This window comes from Carassius carassius, chromosome 4, assembly GCF_963082965.1.
Source record: "Carassius carassius chromosome 4, fCarCar2.1, whole genome shotgun sequence".
Taxonomy (NCBI): Eukaryota; Metazoa; Chordata; class Actinopteri; order Cypriniformes; family Cyprinidae; genus Carassius; species Carassius carassius.
Window position 1 is genome coordinate 29,435,467 of NC_081758.1, and position 19,224 is coordinate 29,454,690.

The 19,224-nt window shown below is 37.4% G+C and overlaps 1 protein-coding gene across 2 annotated transcripts; it reads left to right on the top strand.

Annotated features, from left to right (window-relative positions):
• Window positions 1–1,486: 1,486 nt before the first annotated feature.
• Window positions 1,487–19,083, top strand: LOC132139714 (histone-lysine N-methyltransferase EHMT1-like). Of its 2 annotated transcripts, XM_059548290.1 has the most exons (24): window positions 1,488–1,633; window positions 2,184–2,250; window positions 2,441–2,799; window positions 4,241–4,340; window positions 4,429–4,535; window positions 4,621–4,861; window positions 5,247–5,392; window positions 5,638–5,781; window positions 6,745–6,953; window positions 7,073–7,165; window positions 7,331–7,413; window positions 7,490–7,596; window positions 8,096–8,218; window positions 8,401–8,502; window positions 8,642–8,746; window positions 9,200–9,354; window positions 11,147–11,314; window positions 16,175–16,319; window positions 16,464–16,541; window positions 16,767–16,882; window positions 16,981–17,067; window positions 17,757–17,835; window positions 18,014–18,189; window positions 18,327–19,083. In XM_059548290.1, the coding sequence occupies exons 2-24, from the start codon at window positions 2,232–2,234 to the stop codon at window positions 18,526–18,528; spliced, it is 3,144 nt and encodes a 1,047-aa protein (XP_059404273.1). In that variant the 5' UTR covers window positions 1,488–1,633; window positions 2,184–2,231; the 3' UTR covers window positions 18,529–19,083. The 2 variants fall into 2 exon arrangements, with proteins under 2 accessions (XP_059404272.1, XP_059404273.1); XM_059548289.1 differs by lacking the exons at window positions 18,014–18,189; window positions 18,327–19,083 and having other exon boundaries at window positions 1,487–1,633; window positions 7,076–7,165; window positions 17,757–17,949.
• Window positions 19,084–19,224: the final 141 nt, after the last annotated feature.

The window sequence follows — 19,224 nt, forward strand, 5'->3', positions numbered from 1 at the left end:
AAATCAAGTCCATGGTTTTTAAATTATTTATTTATTGTGATCACACAGCAACTGCCATAAAAGTAATCAATTTTCATACCATTTAGATGAATAGGGATTTTTAAACAAAAATTCCGGTCTAAAATGACTGACCAACACAAGGGGCCCATTTCAATAAGGAGGCTCTAAATTATGCCATACAATTTATACACATAAATAAACCAAACAACTTCTCTGTGCAAAGGATTAAGGGGGCCTGAAATGTACATCAGTTGTACGGTACCCTTCGACATCCTTCATTCCATTGGGCCCTTTTAAGTGGCCAGTTTTGAGCACTTCGGTTTGGAACGACCCTTCAATATACAGTAGCGATTGTTTTCACTCCGAAATGCCCTTTTAGAGGGTAATATATCTCAGCATGCGTTCCACTCCACATTTAGACACGCACTGGCAAACTTCCCTAAGCACTTCCTCTGTTTTGACCGAGGGAGCGAGTCTTACCTTGTCCAAATAGCCACACTTGCAGTTTTGGCAATTTAAATAAAGCTATGTAAACACTTGTATTTCTACAATACTATAAGTGTGTCCCATCAGGTAATGAACAGTTTGACACACACTTGTGGTCTTCCAGGTAACTTGAACACTTGGGCCAAATAAAGGAAATACATCATAGAAGTAGTCAAGTGCAAAGACTAAAGGTCTAAATCTTTTGCATGTGAGCTAAAAGGTTTTGCAAAATTACAGGATAATTAGTTTACTCTAAAACAGTATGTTTGGTTGAATAAAAAAGACACAAAAGAAACCCCATATATCCCCAACCCAAACAACTCATATGTAAAGTTTTTTTTTTTATAACATTTGTAACAGCATAGGCCTACCACTATATACAAATAGAATGCTGCACCAAACAAATTCTTAAGGGGAAAAATGTAAACAATAAACCAACTCCACGGTGGATTCTAGTGATCAAGGGCTTATTAGGATGTTCTGATTCAGCATATCCCAAGGGTTCTGACAATTTGTGCTACCCGCTCAGATTGTGCTACCTCCCATTAAACCGATAGGTAGCACAATCAGACCCATCAGATTGTGCTACCAGAATGTTATTCATGTGGTTTGAGGCTTTTTAAAATGTCCATACCCCTACACTAAACCTGCCCACCCCAAACATACCCTTAAAATAATGCAAATATATTTTTGGTAGCACAATCTGACAAGAGCATATGGGGTACACCCAGTTCACCCGCCCAGTAGTGGGTACCATGGTTGGACTGGGACAGAAAAATCGTGTATATCTATATATACAGACTACCAGTCAAAAGTTTTTGAACAGTAAGATTTTTCATGTTTTTTTAAACAAGTCTCTTCTGCTCACCAAGACTGCATTTACTGATCCAAAATACAGCAAAAACAGTAATACTGTGAAATATTTTTACTATTAACAATAACTCTTTTCTATTTGAATACGGTAACCTTCTTTCTGAAACGGGCCTCTGAGGGTTAAAGTAAACTCTCCCCAGTAGAGCGCGCGGCGTGGTCACGTGACAGTCGCAGTGTGTGCATGTAGCAGGGAAGTGGAGAGAGGAAGACGAGGCTAAACTTTTGGATTGAACTGAGTTATTTTACAAAAATGCAAACCATCATAAGATAACGGGTAAGCATGTGCAAAGCAGTTGGTTTCGTAGATAAATATCCCACGCCGAATGTAGTTTGTAGATTTGTTGTGGCTGGTGTCATGCGCGTCTGTTAGCTAACGTTAAATTGTTTTAGGTTGTTCATGTAACGTTAATTCCGCCCACAATTAATGAGCGCGCTGCGTCTGACATAAACATTAACAAATGTTGTTATATTCCTCAGTTAATAAAATACAGGGAATCATGAGCCTAATAGGCGGTCACGCTTTTCTAGAAATGCAAATAAAGAAAGATTTAGTGTTTTGGAGGGACGAAGGGAGATATGTTGGCCGTGTCTCAAAATCTAGTGTGATATCCAGACAGCATTTGATGGCCAAAATGTTTTAATTGGGCAGCTTATTAGATTTGGAAAAAAAGAGCACTTAAGAGCTCGATATATACATTATTTTGCATCCACCAATACCAATAAACACATTACAGTAACACAATAACACAGTGATTATAAAACATGCAAATATTGATCAGACCAATTATTGTTCTTTTTCGAATTATAACTGCAAATTCTCACAGAGGAAGGAACTTTGAGGTCTTCTTAAATTGCTCCAGGTTCCCCCTGCCATGGCCAAATCCAAGAAAGGTGAGTTCCTTGATTTCAAGGTTATTCATAATAGCATTCCTGTCACTATGCAAGTTCTGGTCAGTTTATGCATCCCATACCAAAAAAAGCGTCTGGTATTCTTCTTCAGATTTGATTCCCGTATCAAGTGTGAAATGCACATTGTTTATATACTTTAGTTTTTTCATATTTCATCATGCTGTTCTTGTAGGTGTGGACAGCCCTGCGGATCCTCCGAGAAGAGGCAGGAAGCCCAAATCCCTTGGTGCTGCTCCAAAAGTTGGTAAACAACAGAGTGCTCTAGGCCAGACATCCCTCAAGCTACCAGCTGAAAACATCATCGCAGGAAGCCATGGCTCTATCCAGGAAGATAAACAAGATGCTCCAGAAACACAGAGTTCTGAGTCTGGTAATGCCCCCAAGAGCTTCACCACTTTGTCCTTACCTGCAGCCAGACAGGACGGGGATGCCCAGAGAGGGTCGGAGGAGTTTAAAGCTGTGAATCCTGCTCCACCACGCTTGGCTTGGAAAACCATGGTTAGACCCGCACCAGCTCCATCTGCTCTGAAGGTAGCCTGCTGTTTGCTTATGTAGTTTCCAGTTCATAGTAATAAGTCATGGGTATTTGTTAACCAAAAATTAGGGGGGGCTAACATTTCTGAATGTGATTCAGAGATTTATACACATTTATACATGTTATCTTACTTATGCACTTATTTAAAGATTTTAAAAATGTTTTTTAAGGTCTCTCATGTTCACAAAGGCAACATTTATGTAATGACAATACAGTAAACAACAATATTTTGAAATATTATGGCAATTTAAAATACCTGTTTTCTATTTTTATATATTTTTAAAATGTAATTTATTCCCATCAAAGCTGAATTTTCAGCAGCCATTACTGCAGCCTTCAGTGTCACATGAATCTTCAGAAATCATTCTAATATGATGATCAAGAAACATTTCTGATTTTAGCCACAGTTTAAACGGTTGTGGTGCTTAAAAGTTTTTGTGGAAACGTGATACATTTTTTTTTCAGGATTCTCATGGATTCTGATTATTAGAAGGTTCAAACCACCAAATATTTATTCAAAATAAAAGTCTTCTGTAACAGTGTAAATCTTCACTATGTCTTTGGAACAGTTTATTTACTCTTTGCTGAATAAAATATTTAATTTCTTTAAAAAAAAATTCTGCCCCCAGAAAAGACTGCAAAGCTGAATTTTTAGGATCATTATCACATGATCCTTTAGAAATCATTCCAATATGATGATTCATTATCAAAGTTGGAAACAGTTGTGCTGCTTAATATTTTTTCAGAACATGTGATACGTTTTTAGGATACTTTGATGAATAAAAAGAAAAAAAAGAAGCTATGTTTTTAAAATATAAATATTTTGTAATAACAATATACACTACTGGTCAGTAATTTGGGGTCAGTAATTTTTTTTTCTTTCTTTCTTTTTTTTTTTTTTTTTTTTAAATAAAATCAGTACTTTTCAGCAAGGATGTGTTAAATTGATAAAAAAAAGTGATAGTAAAGAAAATATATTATTAGAATATATATTATTAGAATTTTATTTTTTATTTTGAATAAATGCAGTTCTTTTTAACCTTTTATTCATCAAATATATTAGACAGCAGAACTGTTTCCAACACTCATAATAAATCAGAATATTAAAAGGATTTCTAAATGATCATGTGATAGACTGGATGTTACATGTGACACTGAAGGCTGGAGTAATGATGCTGAAAATTCACCTTTGCATCACAGGAATAAATTATTTTTTTAAAGTATATTCAAATAGAAAACTTATTTTAAGTTGTAATAATATTTCACAATATTACTGTTGTTCTGTATTTTTGATCAATTAAAAGCAGGCTTGATGAGCAGAAGAAACTTTTTTCAAAAACATTAAAAATAGTAATGTTTCCAAACTTATGGTCTGTACTGTATATCATATGTATATATCATATGTATATGTCTGTTTTTACTAATGCAACAACATAGACAATGAACAGAGAGAAAAGTGCAAATGAGAGAGATGTGGAGTCCTCGTCCACACAGCATCTCAGTTTACCTCAGGAACTCAAAGACTCAACACAAACCGGTGAGAGCTTTTAGCATTATAACCTCTTTGTTTAGAGAACAAGAGAATGAAACAAATGGCCTGCCCCTTTGTTTGTATTCTTCTGCAGCCTCCAAGAAGAAGAAAAGAAAAATGGGCTTATATAATTTTGTTCCCAAAAAGAAACTGAAAGTGTCCAAGAAACCGAATGTCTCGTTGTCCACTTCAAATGCGCAGGTCTGATATCTTGCACATTAGAGACCAAATTCCATATGTGGGAAATTGAGTCATTTATCTCGATTTTTGTTTCCAAACCCTGCAGGAGGATTCACATACAGCTGGATCCAAAGGTGGACAAATGTCCATTGAGGAGGCATTCAAAAATAGAGTTAGTCTTCCTGAGAAACCAGAGAAGCAGACTTCAGCAGCTGAGAGAGAAACTGCAGCTTTACCGCCTAAGAACAAGGAAGCAGAGGACCTTCCTCAAGGCCATGCTGAAGAATACACAGAGCTGCCTCTTCATGCTCTGGCTCATGAAAGCATGTTCACAGCAATCCCCACAGGTAGATAAAATCTGCACCTGAACACAATAGAATTGAGGTCCACCGCTTGCTTCCTTTTTATGTATTTCATGCTACCACCTCATGAAATATGTATACATCCTATCTGTTTATTTTCATCTGATAGGTTGATCTCAGAATGAGCAGAGACAGGTTTCAGACAGAGCATTCTGACATTGTGAGGCCACACGACTACATACATCCAGACTTTTTGTAAAAAATAAACACCTTTTGTCGCATATTTGCTTGATTTCATATTACGTCATAATAAAAAAGAAACGAATGGCAGATCAGGGAGGGATTAGTTGCATAGGACATTCTAGAATCAAAAGAAGAAGAGGTTCGCTTTCTGGTACCTAAAGTGGACTTATGTTTTTGTGTTTATCAGGTTTGCCGAAGGATAAAGAGAACTTGGAGGCTGATGACTCGCTAGAACCTCCACTCTGCAGCTGTCGCATAGAGGCACCGAAGAACCAGGAAGTAGTAACTCTTGCTGAGGGCAAGTGCATGGCTGTAGAGAGTGTTGATGGCCAGGTAAAGCATGTTTCATGTTTCAAACAGCTGTCTTTAAAAGGGTAACAAAATGAAACCATTAACTACATTCATGCCACTGGAACGGTCATGTTTTAGGGTGCTAAGTACAGTTACTTTCCCACAGTAACTGTAGTGTATGCTTTTTATGTATGATGATGCATTATACTAATTTGATCGATTAGTGAATGGTGAATTGATTTGAAGATAGTGGGTATTAAAAAATACTTTTCTCTCTCTCTCTCTAGCTGAGTTTATGTCGGAAGGTTATTCTGAAGCAGGAAATGATGCGTCCCTCTCTGAGGATTCCTTTGCTGGTGTTGTGTGAGGATCATCGAGCGGGCATGGTGAAACACCAGAGCTGCCCGGGCTGTGGCTTCTTCTGCAGGGCTGTAAGTAAAACATACGCTAGCATTTAAAAGTTTGGGGTCGGTATAGGGCTGTGCAAAAAATCAAATGCAATTTTCATTTTAATTTTTATGCATCTCGTCAGTAAAGGCCCTCCTGTGATAGTAGTAAATGGAAGTCATGGCCTAATGTTTAGAGATTTGGACTCGTAATCCAAAGGTTGTAAATTTGAGTCTCGGGCCAGTGGGAATTGTAGTTGGAGGGAGTGAATGTAAAGCGCTTTCTTCACCTTCAATACCACGACTGAGGTTGAGTTTGAGCACAGACCCAATGTAGGCTAGTGTGCAGGTTCAGGAAACGGTCCTCCATAAAATGTGTCACACAGATTCACACACTGCGTGCTTGAGTAAGGAATGGCCAGCGGATTCGACGAAGGACACATGTGTTGACCCCGGGCTGGACTCCACTTTCTCCATGGTGAAAGCCGATCTGGCGATCCACAGTGCGAAGTTGATGTATTTCCTCAGCGACCAGCACGGATCAGCTCTAGGCATGAAAATCCAGATATCATCCTCTTTTGGAAGGAGTTTCCCTTTCACAACAAAACACACAGCGTCTCCACGACATGGCAGCAGCAACAGCGAGAATAAAAGTTAAGCCTTCTTTCTTTGCGTGAACATTTGGGCGGTTTTATGCAAATCTTCCCACATCATGACGTAGACACGTGGGGGCATTTAAGCGAGGCGTTTTAGGAGGACATGGACAAGGCTTAACTTTTATAAAGAATATCTCTTTGGGTTTGAGACTTTAGTCTTTGCAACTTTACAGATCTACTTTATTCCCCAAGAGTTTGTAACACTCCAAAGAGAAAGGAAAAATTTAAATCACATCATATAACCCCTTTAAGTGTGGACAAAAAGTTGCATCTTTAATAATTCAGCTAAGGAGTTTAAACCCTGATACACTGAAATTACAAATTTAATATTATAGCGATGTGTCTAATCCAGGGGAGGTTTATGGAGTGTCAGCCAGATGGGAACATCTCTCACCGCTTTCACCGGAGCTGTGCCTCTTTGATCAGAGGTCAGGTCTACTGTCCCCACTGCGGCGAGGAGGCTAGTCATGCTAAGGAGGTCACAATCCCCAAACCTGACTGTGTTACTGCAGTGCCAACAGCTGCTGTGCCCGCGCTCAAAAGAGACACCGCCTTAATGGAGTAAGTGTAGTTCATCCTGCTGTTTGCAAATGTTTATCTCTGTGTTCACATATAATGTTGTTATGTGTTTCCGCACCCTAGTAATGTTGTTATATATCCAATGTGGATGTGTCTCACAGCAGGGCTAAAGTGGACTCTGTAACTGTTGGTGGAGCAATAGACCCTGCTAAAGAATCACTGGAAAGCATTTTAAATGCACTTGAGGATGGGAAGTAAGGATCTGCGCCTGCATCAGTCCTATTTTGGTCCTGTTCATCAGTGATGTTCTGATCCTGTATCATTAATTAAATGCATTAGATTTAAATGCATTTATTTGACTGTTCACCATTTGTAGATTTGCTTTGTTTGTTTAAAATAAGTATTACATATTTTTAAAGGTATAAGAAATTTAAGCTGCCCCCAAAGCAGCTTTATTTCTCTGCTAAGAGAGGAGAGCTCCAGAGGATCTTGCAAATGCTGGGTATGACCTTTTTCAAGAAAGCGGTCTTATATCAAACTTAGTGATCAATAACTGTGATTGTTTTGATGGTAATTAGTGGAAGGTGTGGACCCAAACTTGCGGATGGACAGTGAGAAGAGGAAGACTCCCTTGCATTGTGCTGCTGAGGAAGGACATAAAGAGATCTGCCATATACTAGTGCAGGTACTCCTTATGCTAGTAACACCCATTCACATTCAAAAATGATTTGTTTCGAAGTAAACACTTCCATTCAAAAGTTTAGGGTCTGTAAGTTTTTTTTTATGTTACTGTAAAGTCTTTTATGCTCAGCAAGGCTGAATTTTTTAAAATTAAAATACTGTAAAAACAGATGTTGATAGATATTATTACAGTTTAATTTATTTTTAAATTAATGTTTCAATGTTATTCCGGTGATGGAAAAGTTGAATTACTGAAGTCTTCAGTGTCACATTTTTCTTCTAATTACCATTTTTTTTATTGTATTAATTTTTTATTAACATGTTTTATTAATGATAATTGAAAACAGTTGTAATAAGACCATATGCCATTACTATTTTTTTTTAGATTTTATTATAATTTTTTTTATTTTCCATTTTCCATGAGTACATTTAATAAAATATGCTTATCCAATATAATGAATGTAAAACTGTAGAATATAAATAATCTGTTGATCTCTCTATAGGCTGGTTCGAATGTGGATATATGTGATGTGGAGCAGAGAACTCCTCTGATGTACGCCTGTGAGAACAATCATCTAGAAACAGTGAAATATTTGCTGAAAGCTGGTGCTTCTGCTGGGCATAAGGTATGATAGCCAGTCTTTTTCTGTCAATCATCTGTGAGATACAAAATGTTTTGCTACAGTTATCTTATGCTTTGCATTGAGTTAATGAGGTATTGAAGTCCCTAAACCACTGTATGCCATTTGTTCAGTATGCAAGGTATTTTCATGCTTAAAATGTAGTCATTTATCCCTTCACTTCACAGGATATGAGAGGCTCTACATGTCTTCACTTGGCAGCCAGAGGAGGACACACAGGTGTGCTGCAGTATCTTGTCTCCATTCCATCCATAGATGTCAACTGTAAGGTAACTCTGTGCATGAGTACATGCCATATTTATTTACCCTTAAATAATTTTTTTTAAGAATGTTATATGCAGTACTTGACAGCGGAACTAAAAGGATTATAACAATTGATTGAGATTATGGGTTTGTTCTTCTGGGCAGGATGATGGTGGGTGGGCTCCTCTTACCTGGGCAACTGAGAACATGAATCTAGAGCAGGTGAAGATGCTGATCTCAGTGGGAGCTGATGTCCAAATAAGAGATAAGGTCTGTGACTGAGCATTTCATCTCAATTTTTTAGCTTTTTGATGCAGTTCTTTCACCTTGTTTGAAAATCAGACTGCGCAAACGCATTGTCTGCAGTTTATGGATTTCTGGCAGAGCATGTACATTACCATTCAAAAAATTAATGCATTCTTTTATTCGACGAAGGCATGAAATGACAGTAAATACATTTACATTGTTACAAAAAATATTTTTTAAATAAATGCTCTTCTTTGAACTTTCTACTCATAAAGAATCCCAGAAAAAAGCCGTTTTCAACCTTGATAATAAAAATAAATGTTTCTTGAGCTCCAAATCAGCATATTAGAATGATTTCTGAAGGATCATGTGACACTAATCTAACACTAACCCCAAACTTTGGAACACTACGTTTTATCAACCAGAGATTTTATCATCCAGGGATGAATTTTTCTTGCGGTCTGATGTGTTATCTAGGAGGAGAATGTCTGCCTCCACTGGGCGGCGTTCTCTGGCTGTGATGAGATCGCTCAGCTGCTGCTTGACAAGAGATCTGACCTACACGCTGTGAACATCCATGGAGACTCACCTCTCCACATTGCTGTCAGACAGAACCAGCTGGACTGTGTAATGTAAGTGTAGAACACAAAGACTATACCTAGTTAACTGGGAGCAAGACCCTTTATATGAGCACTGAGATACAGAAGATATATTGATGTTATACCAAAGTCCCTTCAGGGGAAGTCAGTTCACTTAAGGCTGTCTGGGTAACGCTCAAAGAACAAGTTGAGCACATATCTGCTTCAGTGAATGTCTTTGGGATCAATTGAATGAGGGAAAGTTTTCATTTACACTTCTGCATCATTGTCCACGTCGACATGCAATACACATGCAACCCGCTACTCTACAGTGTCTACTAGGGGTGGCACGGTTCGCTGAAAAAAAACCTGTACCGTTCGGTTCACCACACACGGTTCGGTACGCATTGGGACCGCGGTTCAACTTAAATCCAAAGCATCTGTAATATGGTTTGCTATAAATATCAGTTAATATATGTTTATGTTGATGGATGCACATTCTGGATTCCCAGACATTACAACAACAGCGATGAGGAAAAAAAAAACCCAGGACAAACCATTCACTCTTGATCAATGTGAACGATTTATTCATTTATTCTGTCATCATCCGGGTGCTGAAAGTGAGCGTGCACAGATGAGACCTGAACAGCACACATTAATATGTATTTAAACTAAACTAATTTAAGCTTTGTCAGTTTAAACATTTAAGAGCCAGAGGACGCGATCTCGTGTGCGCAGTGAGAAGATTTGTGCATGCGCTCATCTGAATCGTGCAAACCCGCGCCTCAGAGCGTGCGCATATATAAGATCTCTCTTAAGTATTGTGTTTAAATGGACAAATTCAGACAAAAATTATGTCAAAATGCCCGTCTTGGTAGGTATCCTACAGCAGACATAGCCGGCTGAACGCAGGCCACTGTATCAGTGTATTCTCTTAAAGTGACAGTCTTTATATTAATAGAAACAGCAACAACAAAGAAATCACTCACTGCTCTTGATTAAAAAGCTTTTATAACTTTAATAAAGAATTATCTTTAATTTATATAGTCCAATATGCAATGCTGTTTTACATTTGATTACTTTATTCAATTTCTGTACCTAAAAACTTATGCTAGACCTGCCAAAAAAAAAAAAAAAAATGAAAATCACTGTTTATTGTTTGTATCTTTACTCTATTGTATTTGTGTGCTGCTGCTTGTAGTTGGATAGAATAATCTTCTTCTTTTCTTTATTAGAAAGTATAGTTTTTCCATAAACATAGCACATACCGAACTGTACCGAAAACCGTGACTCTAAAACCGTGAAACAAACCGAACCGTGAAAAAGTTGAACCGTGCCACCCCTACTGTCTCCGGGCATGTTGCTTGTGTAACCCGCAGTACCACAACAAAAGTTTAAAAAATATATATAAATAAAATATTTTTTGTAACATTAAAATATATTAAAGTGCACATAAACATAAACTCAAGTACATACGGAGGGAGGGGTTCTAGCAGACCAGTTACAACGCTTGAAGTCTGTAGAATTGACTGTTTTGGTTTTTGGAGAGGTGCACGTCAGGCTATGGTGTAAGGGACTGCGTCTACGCGTAGGCTACAGCGTAGGTCTGACACAGAATTATAAATCAACCTTAAGTGTTTATCAATATAATGAATTTAAACAATGTTTTTATTATTTGATTCATTATTAGCTTTCCTCCAATTCTCAAGTCACCTCCTGTAGTTCCCTCACTTATGAACCCCGATTTGGATATCAAATATCTAATGTTTTTATTGTCAGAGAATAGACAAACGTTATGGTTGAAACTGTCATTTGTAAAAGGACTAATCTTAAGCTTTGTTTCTAGGCTGTTTCTGTCACGAGGAGCAGATGTAAATCTAAAGAACAAGGATGGCGAGACTCCTTTGGACTGCTGTAGTATAAATTCCAAGGTGTGGACAATCCTGAATACCAATAAGAAGCTGACAGATGCTCGGAGAGGCAGAGACAGCATAAGAGAAAGACTCCTCTGCAGGTAATGCAAGAATAAAAGGCTCAAATCTTTCTGTTATGCAGGGTAATACCACAGACTTTTTTTTATTTATTTTTATTTTGTTACATATTCAAAATTTTGACTTTTTGTGCATACAAATATTTAACTAAGCTACAATTTATGGTAAAATAAATGATTGGAAATGTAAATTGATACTTGCTGCTGCCATGCTAAAGCAAAATGTAGAGACAACTGTCTTAAAATATTTTTTCTTTGTGAGTTCAATACAATATTCCAAGCCTCCACATAAATGCTAAGATATTTCTTGGAATATGGAGAATAATGATATTTAATTAACCTCCATTGATTTAATGATTCTGTAAGTTTCAATGCATGATCCTCAATAAAACATTTAAAATGGCTTTTCACCGTTAAGAAAAACTCAAGAACATTTTGGCAAGATAAGTTTGTTGTTAACCACTAAATAATTTTTATATTGATAATACAGAGGACAAGGGAATATTGTTGCGCTCAGATGAAGGCTGGTTGTAAGTCCAGGTGCGTGAAAACCAGTAAAATGTAGAAGAGACTGTTGATGGTTCGCACTCTGAAAAACTAGACAAAGTCTTTAACAAAAAGAATCAATCATTTTATTAGAGCAAGAGCAGATGTTTCAGCCATCCAGCTATTCTCAATGCTCATAATGAATCAACAACAGACATGCAGTCAATTAATACCCGATAGATAATCAGGAAACAAGTAACAGGTGCAAAGGGAGGGGCTACAGCCCAGACCCAGAGAACAAATAGAAGCACAATTCTTTTGATAGAAAAGTTAACAATATTCATCTCTAAAAAAGAATAAAGGCATTTACAGAAAACATGAATAGTTTATCTCTTCATTCATCCCTTTCGGGAAAAGGCTGTTGAGTTCAAAAATCCAAAAAGATTCTCTCTGTAGCAGTTTTTTTTATCTACATCACCACCTCTCCTTTTAGGCAAGACTCTTACGATGCCCAGAAATTTCAGGTCAGAAATTGCATGCTTAGCTAGTTGAAAATGTTGGGAAACAGACAAAGTTGCATCACATCTCCTGATTGCACTCAAATGTTCCAAAATTCTCGTTCGTAAAGCCCTGATAGTTTTGCCTACATACAACAATGGGCAAGGGCAGATCAAAATGTACACCACGTGAGTAGATTTATATGTAATCAATTGCTTGATTTTATATATCTTACGTGTGTGCGGATGTGTGAAAGATTGGAGTTTAAGGTAATGTATACAGAAAGTGCAACTTTTGCATGGAAAATTACCCTGGGCATTAGAAAGAGTACCAGAAGGAGGCGTGGCAATATCAGCATGGACCAGCCTATCTCTAAGGTTTGAGCTTCTAGAAAAGACACAAAGAGGTAAATCTTGAAAAAGTCCATTCAGTTGATAATCACTTTTAATTATATGCCAATGAGAATTAACAATGTTTCTAATTTCTCTGCTCAAAGGACTATGGGTCAGTTTTAGAATGCAGCGGTTCTCATTTTGTTTGGAGACCAAATTAGACGAATGTGTACCAGAGGCACGTACTTTGTTTAGTGCTGTATCAAGCCAACTGTTGGGATATCCCCTAGAGTTAAAATCTCTGTATAGAAGTCTTGCTTTTACCTCAAAGTCATTTTTGTCAGAGCAGATACGATGCAATCTGGTAAACTGACTGAAAGGCAGACCATGTTTCAGGGATGTTGGGTGAGCACTTGTGGCATGAAGTAAGCTGTTTTTCTCTGTGTCTTTCCTATATAAAGAAGAAACAATATGTCCATCAATAACAGAAATACAGGTGTCTAAAAAGTTCACACTAGTGGCACTCGCTGTATAGGTGTACTTAATAGAAGACCTTAAGCAATTCATGTATAAGACAAACAGTTCAAATTCAGATAATGAACCATGAAAAATCACAAAACAATCATCAATGTATCTCTTGAACAATATTATCTTCTCCAAAAAAGGATTGTTATTGAACACATACTGTTCTTCCAAAAAACCAAGATATAGATTGGCATAGTCAGGGGCCATAGTGGCACCCATAGCTGTGCCACTGATCTGAAGGTAATATTGATGTTCAAACAAGAAATAGTTTTTAGTGAGCACTAATTCAGACAAATCTACAATGAATTTAGTAGGTAAACCATCATCATTAGTCCGAAGATCAAGAAAATACTTCAAGGCAGTCAAACCATCAGTATGGGGAATGTTTGTATATAAAGAGGTTACATCCATAGTGGCAAGCAGAACATCCTGACCTAGATGACTAATTTGAGACAGACATTTAAGGAAGTCAGATGTGTCCTTGAGATAGCTTGGGAGCAAAGTAACCAAAGGTCTGAGAATGAAGTCTTCCAAATTAGAAAGAGGTTCAGTAAGACTATTATTACCTGCAATAATTGGACGACCTGGTGGATTAGATAGATTTTTATGAACCTTAGGCAAAATATAGAAGGCTGGTCTAGTTGGGGTACGATTGAACAAGTATTGAAATTCTCGTTCAGAGATAAGAGAAGAGGAGTGAGCTTGCTGAAGGAATAATTCTATTTCCTTTTGAAATCTACTGGTAGGATCAGTGGGCAAAGCTCTATAATACGGTCTTGTAATTGTCTTAGAACCTTCTGATCGTACAGGGTTTTAGGCATAATTACTATACCACCTCCCTTATCAGCTGGCTTTACCACAATATTTTTATATTTGCAAAGTTTGTCAAGGGCCTGTCTTTCAGAAAGTGTCAAATTATTCATGCCATTGTGAGAATGGGGATTGCTAAAAAGCTGCTCAACATCACGTTCAACAAGTCTACAGAAAGTATCCAATGAAGGGTTAAAGATGGGAGGGCAAAAAGTACTTGTAGGTTTAAATTTACCTCGCTCCTGTTTGTTGTACATCTGAGAAGAGGTAGTTGTAGTGTCCTTGTAATAGGTTTTCAGTCTCAGATTGCGAAAAAATTTAAACAGTTCTATTTTGGTGACAAAGGAATCAGCAGGTTTACTAGGGACAAAACTCAAACCCTTATTTAAAAGGCTTACTTCATCTGGGTGTAGGGTGTTGCCTGTAAGGTTGAAGATTAAGTTATCTTTTTCCGGCTCTGCTTCCTCACCATTGATGTGGATTTGCTGTCTGGTCTTACTGCCTCGTCGACCTCGGCGCGTCTTCTTAGGCGTGGACGTGTGGCACTTTGGAGGCTGTCGGTGTCGCTCATTGGCATATAATTAAAAGTGATTATCAACTGAATGGACTTTTTCAAGATTTACCTCTTTGTGTCTTTTCTAGAAGCTCAAACCTTAGAGAAAGGCTGGTCTATGCTGATATTGCCACGCCTCCTTCTGGTACTCTTTCTAATGCCCAGGGTAATTTTCCATGCAAAAGTTGCACTTCCTGTATACATTACCTTAAACTCCAATCTTTCACACATCCGCACACACGTAAGATATATAAAATCAAGCAATTGATTACATATAAATCTACTCACGTGGTGTACATTTTGATCTGCCCTTGCCCATTGTTGTATGTAGGCAAAACTATCAGGGCTTTACGAACGAGAATTTTGGAACATTTGAGTGCAATCAGGAGATGTGATGCAACTTCGTCTGTTTCCCAACATTTTCAACTAGCTAAGCATGCAATTTCTGACCTGAAATTTCTGGGCATCAAAAGAGTCTTGCCTAAAAGGAGAGGTGGTGATGTAGATAAAAAACCGTTACAGAGAGAATCTTTTTGGATTTTTGAACTCAACAGCCTTTTCCCGAAAGGGATGAATGAAGAGATAAACTATTCATGTTTTCTGTAAATGCCTTTATTCTTTTTTAGAGATGAATATTGTTAACTTTTCTATCAAAAGAATTGTGCTTCTATTTGTTCTCTGGGTCTGGGCTGTAGCCCCTCCCTTTGCACCTGTTACTTGTTTCCTGATTATCTATCGGGTATTAATTGACTGCATGTCTGTTGTTGATTCATTATGAGCATTGAGAATAGCTGGATGGCTGAAACGTCTGCTCTAATAAAATGATTGATTCTTTTTGTTAAAGACTTTGTCTAGTTTTTCAGAGTGCGAACCATCAACAGTCTCTTCTATATTGATAATACACAAATTACAAAACACTGAGAAAACTACCGTATTTTCCGGACTATAAGTCACACTTTTTTTCATAGTTTGGCTGGTCCTGCGACTTATAGTCAGGTGCGACTTATTTATCAAAATTAATTTGACATGAACCAAGAGAAATGAACTAAGAGACCTGAACCAAGAGAAAACATTACCGTCTACAGCCGCGAGAGGGCGCTCTATGCTGCTCAGTGCTCCTGTAGTCTACACTGAAAACATAGAGCGCCCTCTCGCGGCTGTAGACGGTAATGTTTTCTCTCGGTTCTAAATAAATGCGACTTATAGTCCAGTGCGACTTATGTTTTTTTCCTCATCATGACGTATTTTTGGACTGATGCAACTTATACTCAGGTGCGACTTATAGTCCGAAAAATACGGTATAATGATTGGCCTCTGTATGCTTCTATATGTTTTGTAAGCTATTATTTGCTACTCTACATTGATACTGCTATTGAAACTCCTATGAATTTCAAGTCCACGTGCTGTTCTGTAATGCAGTTTTCATATTGAATTAATCTGTGCTGCTTATTTTCAAACAAGATTTTTACAGCTTCTTTTCCATACTGAAAAGAAATGAAAACTGACTACACCTGAATCTTTATCCCATTCATTTAGCTTGACTACAAGAAATCTATAGTCTCCAAACATTTCTGAGTCTGCCTCCTGCTTTTCTTTGGAAAGAAGAAATATATTCCATGTTTGACACAGAATGTGGGGAAATATTATTTGATTGTGGGACTGTTGTGTGTTGGCTTTCAGAGATGTGTCCCGAGGCTATGAAGATGTCCCTGTGACATGCGTGAATGGGGTGGACCATGAGCCCTGCCCCAGCAACTTCAAATACGTTCCAGAGAACTGTTTTACTTCTCAAGTGAATATAGACGAGAACATAACACATTTACAGGTAAGAGGCTCAGAGAATTGTAGTGTCAAAACCATAACAAGGTTAACACTGTTATTACAGCTATTTGAAGTTCTCGTCTCTCTCTCTCTCTCTCTCTCTCTCTCTCTCTCTCTTTCTCTCTCACGCTCACTCTCACTGGAATAGCACTGCAGTTGTAAAGATGACTGTGCATCAAGCAGCTGTATCTGTGGCCAGCTCAGCATGCGCTGTTGGTATGACAAGGTAAGATGCTGCTAGTACTGAATTGTTCACATTAGCAAAATAAATGCCATAGGAATAATTCAGTGCCATAAACAATAGATGTTGCCAATCCTAGCTCTTTCACAGCTGTTTCACATCATATTAATTGTTACTGATCATGATCGAGCTGTGATACCATCATGACCATATGATTTGTTTAATGCTTCTTATTAAAATTAGTAGTATTTATGATTTCTTTGTGCCCAGGATGGCCGCTTGTTGAAAGAGATGTGCAGGGATGATCCACCCTTCCTGTTTGAGTGTAACCATGCTTGTTCCTGTTGGAGAACGTGCCGAAATAGAGTGATACAGAATGGCCTTCGGTAGTATAAGTAGTATATATGTATTTTTGCATATTCTCTGAATGTGTTGTAAACTTTGAAATTATGTTCCTGCAACTTCCTAATTGTCTCATCTTTAGGGTCAGACTGCAGGTGTTTAGGACTGAGAGGATGGGCTGGGGGGTCCGAGCACTGCAAGATATTAATGAGGGAGCTTTCGTTTGCGAGTATGACCCTTTCTTCAGATCTATTGCTTTACACATGAATAATAATAATAATAATAATAATAATAATAATAAAAACATGCTTATTACACAAATATAAGCATTAATCCACAACAATATTATTCAAAGGCTTTTCTAGTTGTTTGTGATTTACTAGATTAGGATTTTTTTAAATATATTTTTGTATTTCTACCCAGTAATTTATTTAGGGCTTGGTGCATCTAAAGAAACTTTATATTTGTAATAAAAATTTCAGGTATGGAAATGGCACTTTTAAAATCATATGCAGGACAGAGGGAATCCTGGTTCTTTAAAGATAGAATGAATGAATTAATATGAACTATATTGCAATATATTAGTTGTTTTTGCTTATTTTAAATCACTTTAAGTTATCGTGATGCTTCTTTGGACATTTGCTGAGGCCATTATGAATGGCTTTTATTGTAGTTGTCTCTTCATGTTAACTTGATATAAAAGTATTTTAAAATGAAAAAATTGCAAGCAGCATAAGGAACATATGCCTGCATTCTGAAGAAATCCCCTTCTGACTGCAGTGTCAAGGATATTGATTTAATGCCAAATTTGCTACAAAAATGAAAGCCATTAGGAGAGTTATCAATTATTCAGGCATGATTAATCTCATGCTGTTTTGGTCCAATACTTGTGCCCTGAGGATTTTTCTCTGTGTGCAGGTTTGCTGGGGAAATCATTTCAGATGGAGAAGCTAATGTTCGCGAAAATGACTCCTACATGTTCAACCTAGACAATAAGGCAAGTCTTGTCAAAATTATGCTAAAATATAAGATTATCATTTTCTCAAGTGAGTGCTTTTCATACATGCCACCTTCAGGGGGCGCTAAAGTATGTTAAAATGTGAATAAGCTCAAGTACACCTATTTTAAATCGTTTTTCTCTTTGTGTGTATTTAATGGTGCTTTTTTTTTTCTAGGTGGGAGGTGTCTACTGCATTGATGCCCAGTTTTATGGTAATGTTAGTAGATTTATGAATCACCTTTGTGAACCCAATCTATTCCCAGTACGGGTGTTCACCAAACACCAAGACATGCGCTTCCCTCGAATTGCACTCTATGCAAGCAAGGCTATTCAAGCTGGAGATGAGCTTGGGTAAACCTTTATATATTTTTTTCTTCCAGCTCTTTTTGTCCTTATTATTTGTTTAATTTATCCACTGATACATGTGTAATCAAAGCAATTCCCCAGGTTGCTTGAATTAAAATAAGTTTTCTTTTGTCTTTCATCAGCTTTGACTATGGTGATCCCTACTGGCAAATCAAGAAAAAATACTTCCGTTGTCAGTGTGGCTCTGCAAAATGTAGATACTCTGAGACCATTCTGGGCCAGAATCCCGCAGACAGCTCAGTCCATGCGCTCGGTGATCAGACCATTGCTCAGGTGGAACGCATCCAGTCAGCTAACACAGCTGTAGCAATAACTCAACCCTGAGCCCTTCACACATACAACAGGATTTGCTGAGATCTTTAACAAATTAATATGGTCAGGAGTGCAATGCATTATTTCCTAAATCTCAGCTTCAAGGAAGGACAATTTGTGCAGAGATACAGCATCTTTTAGTTCATCACCACGCTGTTGAGGGTGTAATAAGTAATAAGACTTTTAATCAAAGGTGTTTTTGGCCTTTTTTTTTTATCTGAATCTGTCTCACAAAGATTTTATTTGCTTTGGATGATGGAGAGGCTCCTTAATTGTATGAGATATAGGCACTACTGTATTAGACTTGTATACATTTTTAAGCATAAACTGTTATATACTTGGTATAAAAAAAAATTGTTTTTGGCTGATTTTCATAAGCAAAAAAGAAAGTACTAGTGGAACAGATGGACAAGTTCTGCTGCCTTTTTTTTTATCCATGTCTTCTCAGGAGCAGAGATCAGGGCTGTTTTCTAATCAGTTTTTCCATGTATTGCAATTTCACTATGAAATGGTTACAGAATTTTAATATCATACATGTGATAAATAAAGCTTTCGTGATGTTTTTAATTATTCATTTGATAATTTGTAATGTAGCTGTGACCTATCTGTTGGTATCTTATGCTGGACCACTTGTCAACACCCCCCAATTTCACTGAAACACTATTGATGTGCTTTAAAAACCTAAATTTCAAGTTGCGAAGTAAGAGG

Bases quoted from the DNA above. Each gene is read 5' to 3' on its own strand.
- LOC132139714 (XM_059548290.1), top strand. The intron at 5,393-5,637 runs GTAAAGCATGTT...CTCTCTCTCTAG, and splicing joins TAGAGAGTGTTGATGGCCAG to CTGAGTTTATGTCGGAAGGT. The intron at 18,190-18,326 runs GTAAACCTTTAT...GTCTTTCATCAG, and splicing joins CAAGCTGGAGATGAGCTTGG to CTTTGACTATGGTGATCCCT.